The 11,253-nt window shown below is 40.9% G+C and overlaps 1 protein-coding gene and 1 non-coding gene across 6 annotated transcripts in view; one reads left to right on the top strand and one right to left on the bottom strand.

The window, feature by feature from the left end:
- Positions 1-11,253, bottom strand: part of Pparg (peroxisome proliferator activated receptor gamma) — a 140,331-nt gene that overhangs the window by 27,924 nt on the left and 101,154 nt on the right. For 4 of the 5 annotated variants that reach the window (XM_048787132.1, XM_048787131.1, XM_015495033.2 and 1 more), the window contains one exon: positions 8,040-8,178. In XM_048787132.1, the coding sequence (XP_048643089.1) occupies positions 8,040-8,178 (139 nt within the window). Of the gene's footprint in view, positions 1-8,039; positions 8,179-11,253 lie in introns of those variants that run through there. The other variant, XM_048787133.1, reaches the window with a different exon arrangement.
- LOC125611774 lies at positions 10,494-10,600 on the top strand. The gene has a single exon (XR_007342025.1). It is a non-coding gene; the product is annotated as a U6 spliceosomal RNA (small nuclear RNA).

Below are 11,253 nucleotides of genomic sequence, written 5' to 3'. Positions count from 1 at the left end.
GTTGCTTTGGGGTCCTGTTTGGTCATACCTGTGTGCCCCACGTGAAGTACTGCAGAAGGCACAGAAGTGGTTAGTGCTTCCTAAACAGACCTTTTATGACTGTGGCTGAAGTGGTGGCTGCTGTAGATTACAGATCAGAATAGCAGCCAGGGCACACTGCTCTCCCCACAGATAAAGGGAAAAAAGGCAAAACAAAACTTATCTCTGTCCCTCTGGTTAGGGGATGGTGATTTTTAGTTGAGCAATGTTTTTTTTTTTTTTTCTCCTGCTGGAGATGGAACCCAGGGCTGGGCACAGGCTGGGCAGGCCTCTACCCCTGAGCCACAACCCCAGCCCAGGTCCCACTGTTTCAAGTAGGGAATCTGTGAACCAAGAGGAGGGACATTATGGGAGTTGAATGGTCATTTCCTAGAAGTTCTTCCTAAACCAGAGTTTGGAAATAGAGATGAACATTCTAGACTAGGAACCAGCACTATAAAGGCTGAGCGTGCCCACATACAAGTGAATGTTTCCAAATCTTCTATCATTGATGATTAAACTTCAGAGAGAGGGGAAAACACTCTGTATATTGCTGTGAGTCACTGTGTGAGAACTTTTGGTTTCTGGAAGGCAATGGAACTCATGCTGCACTCCACACAGTCAGCAAGTTCACTTTCTAGTCTCTGCTCTGTGACGAACCAGCTGGGTGACTTTCAGATAATTACTTAACTTCTCTGGTCCTCAACTGCTTGATCTACAGAATGGAGGACCAGAAAAAGAGGATCTCTCAAGGTTCCTCCCTTTAGCTCTGTATTTAGCTCTAAACTCTGCACATGTCTGTGACACGAAGTACTTAGAAACATACTCTGCTTTCTCTCTCTCTCTCTTTTTTTTCCCCTTGTGGAAAAAAAAGAGAGAGAGTGCCCCAGGGGCACTCTACCATTGAGCTATATCCCAGCCCGCACCCCCGTCCCTCGCTTTTTAAAAATATTTTTTTTAGTTGTCAATCACCTTTATTTATATGCGGTGCTGAGAATCAAACCCAGGGCCTCACACATGCTAGGCAAGTGCTCTGCCACTGAGCTATGACCCCAGCCCAACCCAGCCCTTGTTATTTTTTATTTTCAGACAGAGTCTCACTAAGTTGTTGAGGCTGGCCTTCCCTTGCACTTACCATCCTCCTGCCTCAGCCTCCCCAGTCACTGAGATTACAAGTGTATGCCACCAAACCTGACTTCAGCTCTCTCTTTTTTTTTTAAATATATATTTTTAAAATTGTCAACAGATCTTTATTTTGTTTATTAATTTATTTGTATGTGGTGCTGAGAATCAAACCCAGTGCCTCACACATAACAGGCAAGTGCTCTGCCACTGAGCCACAACCTCAGCCCCACTTGCTCTATTTTTTAAAGCAATATTGGTCTACTTTTTGAGGCCCTAAGTGGGGAAAAAGTATTTTCTGTTCTACAGATCTAGCACCTATCACAGAGAGCAACTTTCTGAAACCTGGCATTCAGTTTCATATTTGGGATAATAAATCAGCTAGAGAGGGCTGCGGGCAGAACTCAGTGGTAGCTGGTGTGCCTAGCACGTGTGAAGCCCTGGATTTGATCCCAGGCACTGCAAATAAATAAAAAATAAAAATAAATTTAAAAAAAATGAAAAAAATCACAGAAAATTCCTTTATCATGGTTAAAAAGAAATTCTGAATATTAGACTCAGTAGGCTCTTGATATGAAGACTAGGTTTGATAGAGGCTCATTAATTTCTGAGTGAAACTATATTAGCTTATACTTTAAAAAATACACTTTTTGGGGCTGAGTTTGTGGCTCAGTGGCAGAGTGCTTGCCTAGCACGTGCGAGGCCCTGGGTTCGATCCTCAGCATCACATAAAAATAAAATAAAGGTATTGTGTCCAACTACAACTCAAAAATAAAATAAAAAAAATTTTTAAAAATGCACTTTTGCGGGCTGGGGTGGTGGCTCAGTGGTAGAGTGCTCGCCTAGCATGCATGAGGCACTGGGTTTGATCCTTGGCACCACATAAAAACAAACTAATGTATCCACCTAAAACTAAAAATACTTAAATAAATATTAAAAAAAAATGCACTTTTGCTAGCATAGGACAGATTCATCCTCGAGTACTTCTCCTGATATTACCGAACAGCAAACTCCAAGTGCACAAAATAGATATCCTGCTGTCTGGATCTGGGTACAGCACTAAGAGACAAGTAATAGACACATTCTCAAAATACCTATCTAACTGTAGGAGCGTGAAAGACAGAAGCTACTTAATTACAAAGGTTAATTAATACAGGTTCTCAAGATAATAAATCAATAGAAAACAGCCCAATGAAACCAGTTGTGTCTTATTAAAAATATATTGCTCTTTCAACATCTAAGGGATGGAATTTGCAATCATGTTAGGGCTTGATAGTGAGTAAAGCCACCTCTCCTGGTCACTGTTCCCACTTTTTATGGGAACTTTTATTTTTTTATTTTTATTTTTATTTTATTTTTTTTTTTAATTTTTTTTTTAATATTTATTTTTTAGTATTCGGCGGACACAACATCTTTGTTTGTATGTGGTGCTGAGGATCGAACCCGAGCCGCATGCATGCCAGGCGAGCGCGCTACTGCTTGAGCCACATCTCCAGCCCCGTTTTTTATTTTTTTAATATTTATTTTTTACTTGTACTAGGACACAATACCTTTATTTCATTTATTTATTTTTATGTGGTGTTGAGGATCAAACCCAGGGCCCTGCATGTGCTAGGCGAGCGCTCTACTGCTGAGCCACAACCCAACCCCGGGAACTTTTATTTTTTTGTGTACAAATAAGACATAAAACTGTTGGTATTCGCATGGCTATTGCTAATAAGTTATACTTTTCTACCTTTCTCTGCTTTTTTTTTTTGCAGTCCCAAGAGCCTTCCACATACTAGACAAGCACTCTATCACTGAGCCACATCCTCCTTAGCTTCCGACATCTCTTGAAGGAAACAACAAATAACCAAACAACAACAACAACAACAAAAAGAAGAAACAAGAAAGAAAATTTGTGCACTTTGAGGTTTTGTGGGACTCGGCAGTCTAATAACTACGACTTTCTAGTTCCTCTAGAGGAAAAGAAGGAACAATCCGACCGCCAATACTATTTTTACGTAGGGGTGACATTTATCTAATTATTGGCAGAGGGCATTTAAACATTTACCTAGGTGTCTTTGCAGAAATGTGCAAAACACCACCTTCCTTCACCTTCTGATTTGTTTCCAATACTCTGAAGGCTAAAGTTCATTCAGGGAGTATCTGTTTTGATTCAAGACACTGTGCCACACATTCTGCGCTGGGAGACACAGGGACAGAACGATGCCTCCAGAGGGGCCAGAAGAAACACTGTGGATGAATCTCTCTTGCTGTCTGACTGACTGCGTCCCTTCTGCCAGAGCAGACAGGTCTCAGCTTCCTACCCAGCCACCTCGCCCTGGCAGCATTTCTGACTGACCTGCCCTTTCTGCGATCGAGCTTTTGCTGAGCTGAACTAACTGAAACTGGAAGCCCTGAATGCTCTTCTCGTGGCCAGACCCAGGGGCCTCTTGTGCATTTTCAATCTGCTCGCATTAGGAGGACTCCCCCACCTTCCACACACTGGACCATCTCCACCCTTTTCCTTAAAAAAATTTCTCCTCCTGGTTTTCTTTCCTGGTGGCCCCCTTTCTGCTGTTTCCCAGATTTCTCTGCTGGTCCTTCCTTGGTGCACACTCTGCTGTTCCTATTACAGCTTCCCCCCAACCAGCAACAGGTACTAGTGACTCCTGCTTTCTCTTTCTCAAGATTTAGGTCTTTATTTTGCATGCCTTCCGGTCTTCCTTTATACTCAGAGGCTCCATGTTCCTTAAACACAAATAAAACTTCCAAACCATCTCTTCTTCCTGTGTCCCCCCCCCCCTCCAACTTGGTCCATCCATTCTCTGGTCACCCAGAGGAGATGCCCAAATCAGTCTCTGACACCCTCTCTCCTCTCAGACACTTTTACTCCTTGGTCACAGCTCACTTCCTCCCGTCTCACCTCCCCAGTGTTCCCAGCATAGTGTTGGTCTTCTGATGGAAAGATCCCTGGTTCTTTCCTCTCCCTCTCTGGTTGCGGTGAGAGGTGTGGTGTTGAATCACACAGACCTAAGTAAGCACTCCCTTGCTTTTCAAGGCAGACTGCGGTGTCCCAGGAAGGGATAAATCACGCAGAAGAGGAAGCACAAGGAATCCATAAAGTCTTATGGAAGACAAGACTTTTGAACTGTCAGGGAACGTAAGGGCATGATCTATAGAGGCCCCGGATGTTTACAAACACAGAACAAAGCAGTTTGCTTGAAGTTCTGCTCAGAAGAAGCAGAGTTGGGGGGGGGGGCTCCTTATCGGTTTATCATCTATGCCATGCAGGTTTGAGTGACAGAGCTGCCTTTTCTGAAGTTAACATTTGGGTAATTTTCCTTCCTACCATAAAGATCAAGGATGCTTGGCTCTGTTGCTTTGGGCCTCTGGAAGCACATCATGGTGGGAGTGCATGGCAAAAGAGGCCCCCTTCACTTCATGGTGGGCAGGAAGCAAAGAGAGACAGAAGGGGGTGGGGCCCCAGTGTTCTCTTCAAGAGCACGCCCCCAATGACCTAACCTCCTTGCAATAGGCCCCTCCTCCTAAACATTCTGCCCTTCCCAGTAGTGCCACAGGCTGGCAACCAAGGCTTTAACACATAGGCCTCTGAGGGGGGCACTTATCAAAACCATAGCAAAGGTTAGAGAAAACAAATATTAGGGTAAATTGAAATACATTTTTCATTTCGCTTTTTTTTCTTTCTCAATATATACTAGAGCTATTTTCAAAGCATCAAGACAACTACCTTAAAAATGCTGAGTGCTACAAAAACTGGTGAAACCATTTTTCTATATTTGATGAAGTCACTGAGAAATTATCTTTTAAAGTAGTCAGCTTTTTGTAAAAAAGAAAAACCTCTCACATTATTTATATCACTGGACATCTAATCAGCAAAGCTAAGGTTTTGCTCCCTTTTTTTGAATGCTGCAGATTAAACCTAGGGCTTCACATAGGGTAGGCAGTTGCTCTCAGTGGAATTCCCAATGCTCAGTCATTTTTTTAAACTTACGAAAAGCACAATTTTTTAAAAAATCAACTTTCAGTGTTCTAGGGCACATGTAACTGAACTGACTCCTAAGGAACCCAAGCCAGTCTTTTCTCAGATTATTTTTTAAATGCGCTGACCCTGGACTTACTACTGTTCCGGTCACACACAAAAGGCAGTTCTGGGGGCTGGGGTTGTGGCTCAGTGGCAGAGTGCCTTCCTCTTGCATGAAAGGCTCTGGGTTCAATCCTCAGCACCGAATAAAAATAAATAAATAAAATAAAAGCATTGTGTCCATCTACAACTAAAAAAATATTTTTTAAAAAAGGAACAACAGAAATTTCAAAATTGAAAGAATTCAGTGCCCACCAACTTCAGTAATGTTCCAATTATATCCCTCAGGACCCTTAGAATTCTTTGACAATTACTTCAGAATCTGCCTTCAAATATATTAAATGGATTAAACAGAGACCAAAGAGCAGAAATAATAGTGATATAGAATGGGGTGAACTTACTTTGGGGGATGTTCTTCTTTTTCTTGCAGACACTGAAAACTGATTTTTGGCATAATACTAGATGCCTCTTTTGGTAACGAAAAAGACATTTTATATGATCAAAAAAATCATGACTATTGCCTTATTTAGACAAAGTAATGAGCTTTTTTTTTTTTTTTTTGCTTTTGTTTTGCAGTACTAGGTATTGAACCCAGGGCCTCTTGCATGCTTCAACTATAGTCCCCAAGTCATGAATTTTAAACAGTGACTATAACTACCTAGAAGACTTTGTGTTTAGAAATGTTTACTTCATCAGAATAACAGGCAACACTTATCAAGTGTTATGTCTCCTTTCTTGGGCTCAGAGAATCTCGATGCTTTCTTTCCTGTGCAAAGGACACACTGCCATAAAAACCTACAAGGAGGGTTTTCTTAGTCAAGTTTGCAATCCTTTAAGTGTTGAGCTGTTTAGGTCTCTCATATACTGATATTCAATTCTTAAATTTTTCTTGCCTTTTCAAAAACTGAATACTTCGTCAAGATTGCCCCTCTCTCAAAGCAGAATAACCTAATTGTTGCATGAAGTTAAAAGTGAGGGCTGGGGATGTGGCTCAAGCGGTAGCGTGCTCCCCTGACATGAGCGGGGCGCTGGGTTCAATCCTCAGCACTACATAAAAATAAAATAAAGATGTTGTGTCCCCCGAAAATTAAAAAATAAATGTTTTTAAAAAATTCTCTCTCTCTCTCTCTCTCTATTGTAGCTCTCCAATTTTTCTGGGAGGAGGTAATTATACCATCCATACTACCGGGCTTTTTTCTTTTTTCAGGGCTGGGAACAGAGCCCTGCACACCAAGCACGCACTCTACCACTGAGCTAAACCACCAGCCAGTAGGTTGGGCTATGTATGAATAATATTTGCCTATAAACAATAAGCAACCAGGGATATATTTTATGTGAATGTTTGCTCTGTTGTTTTACATCAACATGTGCAGTTCCTGAAAGTATTAGGAATTATATTTCACAAGAATGTGTGAAGTGACAATTGTTTTAATCGGCAAAAAAAAAAACCAAACAGCATTATGAGTAGAATGGGCAGGTTTCCTGAGCTATCTTGATGATAACGACCTCAGAGTCCAGGGTTTCTTCATAAAGATAAAATAAGTTTATTGGAACTTGATTGCATCACGTAAAATAGAGAGCTCTCTTGACTTGAAAACTTGCCCTTATGTTTTATGAGGCTTGAAATAAAAAGGAGACGGATGGAATTCAACCAGCAAATTATTTTGCAATCAGTGACTGCAGTTGTACTAAGCAGATGTGGTCAACTGTTGAGGAAAGTTGGATCAAATTCCTGTCCTGTCCAATGCTGTTGATAGCTCTATTCATAAGAGATTCTTGCCTTTGGAGGAACTGATCTATGCTAACAACTCTAATTCTGCAAACTATTTTTAAAGGGTAGAGTATCAACCAATTAGCGGTTCCCAGATATCTTGATGATTTCCATCGTGAAAACCAAACATCTGCACAACGGAACAAAAAAAAAATTAATCAGATAGATGAGGATTGACTTCAAAGATGATATTTTTACCAGATCAGTTTTGAGAGGGATGAAAGCAAAGGCAAGACACAAATCAGAGTTGAGGATGTATACAGTGGTAGAGTGTGTGTTTACCAGGGGTAAGGCCTTGGGTTTGATTCCCTGAAGAAAGGGAGGAATGAACGAATGAAGGATAGATGGAAGGAAGGGGAAACAAGATACTAAATGAAATGAAACTTTGGATTCAATTTGGTCACTTTGAGATTTTTTTTTTTATTTCTTGAAGCTATAATGATCTCTCTCTCTCTCTCTCTCTACTATTTATTGGTAAGTTGCCGAGGCTGACCTTGAACTTGCAATCCTCCTGTTTCCTGAAGCCAAGGACAGAGCTACACTCCTCTTTGCATAGTAAAGAAGGAAGGAAGGAAGGAAGGAAGGAAGGAAGGAAGGAAGGAAGGGGAGGAGGAGGAGGAACATAAATCTAAATTCTGATATGCCACTTAAAATTCCATTTACAGAATTCTTCAAGATTTTCTTACATTTAACTTAGAAACTACACATTAAGTATAATTCTGTTTTAAAGCAGCATAAAGTGAATCACGATAATTACTGCCTTTATTTTTAAAACAGTATAGTCTTCCCCCTCCCCCCTCCCCCCAGGTTTTCAAGTCTTTTCTCCCATCATCACCGCGAGGCTCAGCCACAGAGAGAAGGATTCTATACTAAGAGTTTAAAATCACTGACCTAAGTGAGAAATGTCTTCTTGGCACGTGATATTCTGAAACCTGATGTTTTGTGGGGAAACTGTACGCATTGCCAGCAAGGGCCCTGGTGCCTGCTGACCTGGCAGCTACCAAGTGTATGACAAGATTTTGGTGACAAGTGTTCACTTACCGTTATGAGACATCCCCACAGCCAGGCATTTCTGAAATCGACAGTACTGACATTTATTTCTACTTTTTTTGTGGATCCGACAGTTGAGATCACACCTATCATAAATAAGCTTCAATCGGATGGTCCTCCGGAAGAAACCCTGCAAAGGGATTTGGGAGAAAAAAAAAAAAGAAAAGAAGTGAATTTTTTAAAAGTCTTTAGGACACTTGGAAGCAAAGTCCCATAGCTAGAGGGACATGGGCGTGGGTATAAGAAGAGGCAGGTTCTTAAAGCAGTTTTACCAACTGGAGGCCTTAGGCAAGTCCCTCAGCCTCTCTGGAACTTGTTTCTTTGCTATTAAAAAATAAAAATAAAATTAAAAAAAGGAGCCAGAGGATGGATCTCTAGTGTGCTTTTTTAGCTCTCAGATGGACGGAGCACATCCAACTGATGTCACTTTGTGTACCCTGGCTCCGTGTTTGCTTTTCAGCCAGCTCTAAGAAGTGCTCTGGATTTAATGTAATGCAAATAAAACACCATGTAATCAGTCCAGCCTCTCTGCAAACCATTCCAACAGCAGGCCCCGGCCTTTATAATTTGTGCTAAACAGTTTGGCAAAGTTAGAATCATTTCATTCTAAAACATGATCGGGGCCAATAAAAATCCACATGTGGATAATTTTTTTTTTAATTCTCTATGTTGCATAATTTCCTGCTGAATGTTTCATTTATTTGTACGGTTGAAAGAGAGCCTCACTGTCGGAGCCTACAGACAGAGATAGTAGGAAATAATAGACAAGTGATATAGAAATCCTCAGAGAATCTGCTATCTCAAAATGGCAAGCACGTCCATTTGGGGCAAAGGGGATTTTTTCTGATCTATTTGCCACATCTTTTGAGGGGTGAATGGGAAAGGTTTGCAATCAGAAATGTCTTCTCACTTCATTTTTGGGAGTTAATCAGATTCCTATTCATTTCTCTAGTGTTCATCTTCCTGAAAGAATTCAAACTGATCAGGTCCCCTTTGGTACGAAAACCACTGTTTTGGTATTGGCGCGGCGGCCACTGGTGTGCACCCTGACTTTCTCCAGAATTTCATCTTTAAATCTTGGTGTGCATGTTCTACTCCTTACTTGACGTCTTTACTTGGAAACCCAATGGCCATCTCCACTCCAGCCTGTCCAAAACTAGAGTCCTGATCATCCCCTGTGAATGATACCACTCCATCTTCTCCAGCCAAAGAGCTTCAAAGTCACTCTTGACTTCTTTCTCTCAGATGGGAAGCCCCTTTTTTTTTTTCCTAAATACAGGTTGAGTAACCCTTGGGATCGATGCTAAAAAATTTTGGAGTGCTGTGGATTTTGGATTAGGGACACTCAGCCCGTACACATTTGCCCATCAGCCTCAATGTAAGTTTGGGTCATATCTCACCTTCTCAACGAGCCTCAACCACCCTAACGAATACTATGGCCTGCCCCTGCCCCCTTCTTTTCGAGAACTCTCGGTCTCCTTTACTGTGCTATAGTTTATCTGGTTTCCGACAGCGATTATGACTTTTCAAATATCACAGAAATTTCCTATGATGTTCAAGGTTTCCGTCCGGCCCCTCCCTGTTTCTCAATTAAAAATCATGAGCTACATGGGGGTGGGGATGGTCTCTTTTACCCCTGGACACATGCAACACCTATAGCAGCACTCTGTTAAAGTGACACCCATGCCACTTCTCTTCCCTTCTGGCCTCACCTGAGCACCGGAGGATGAGAAAAGCACATCCCTCTCTGACAGCTGGTGACCCTAAAATGTGACAGACTTTACAAGGGCCACTGGCATGTTCTTCTAATTTTTTTTTCTTTTCTGATGAAACGTGATATTAATTACCAATGAAAAAAATCATCAATCATAAAGCACAGGAGATGTCACACATGAACCTATTTTCTGACACTAGACTTAAAATCATGACCAGCAACTTGCATTTATGTCTGTATTGTTCCAATCCTTGCTCCCTGTCCTCCCTGGACAAAGCAATCACTATTCTCTATTTTGTGTGGATTGTTTCCTTGCCCATTAGGACAAGCCAACTTTATCCACTAGCCTATGAAACGACACAACATTTTGTTTCATTAAGCTTGTTCTGAGGCCTTGAGTGATTTCATACAATATGTAATGGAGGGGGGATCTCTCTCTTTGTTTTTATAAATTGAGCATTTCATTTCCAAAATTTATTCACTTTCCAGCGAAAAGCCATGCAATTTATTCATTTTCTTTTATATTTTTATTGGTGCATTACAGTAGTATAATTTACTCATTTTCACAATTATATACTATTTCATTTTATGACTATACCACGATTTATTAACCTACTCCTATGGTGATGGCTATTAGCATCACTGCCAATTTTTAGCTTTTAAGGGGCAGTGCTTCTATAAATAACCTCGTAAACATTTTATGATGTACATGCTTTAAGAATTACGTTGGCATGCTCGCTTGGGCAGCACATATACCAAAATTGGAATGGCACAGAGAAGATTAGCATGGCCCCTTTGCAAGGATGACAATCAAATTCGTGAAGCATTCCACAGTTTTTCTATACTCAAAGGATTTAAAATCAGCATACCACAGCGAAGCAGCCACATCAATGTTTATAGCAGCTCAATCCACAATAGCTAAACTGTGGAACCAACCTAGGTGCCCTTCAACAGATGAATGGATAAAGAAACTGTGGTATATATATACACAGTGGAATATTATTCAGCATTAAAAGAGAATACAATCATGGAATTTGCAGGTAAATGGAAGGAGTTGGGGAATATCATGGTAAGTGAAGTAAGCCAATCCCTAAAAACCAAAGGCCGAATGTTCTCTCTGATAAATGGATGCTGATCCACAATGTGGGGAGGGGGCATGGGAAGAATGGAGGAACATTGGATTGGGCAAAGGGGAGGGGGGAGGGGAGAGGGCACGGGGGTAGGAAAGATGGTGGAATGAGAAGAATATAATGACCCTGGTTAAATGTGTGATTGCACAAACGGTGTGCCACTACATTGTCTACAACCAGAGAAATGAAAAGTTGTGCTCCATTGGTGTACATTGAAAAAAAATGCATTCTGCTGTCATGTATGACTAATTAGAAAAAAATCTGAAAAATGTTAATTAAAAAAAAGAATTACCTTGGCATGGAGTTTCTATAGTGTATGACATACGAAGGTTAAATTTTATAAGAGAATGCCAACTTATTT

The sequence above is a fragment of the Marmota marmota genome, unplaced genomic scaffold (assembly GCF_001458135.2).
Source record: "Marmota marmota marmota unplaced genomic scaffold, marMar, whole genome shotgun sequence".
NCBI classification, from domain to species: domain Eukaryota; kingdom Metazoa; phylum Chordata; class Mammalia; order Rodentia; family Sciuridae; genus Marmota; species Marmota marmota.
Note: the sequence above shows the minus strand (reverse complement) of the source record. Positions and strands in the feature narration are given on the sequence as shown.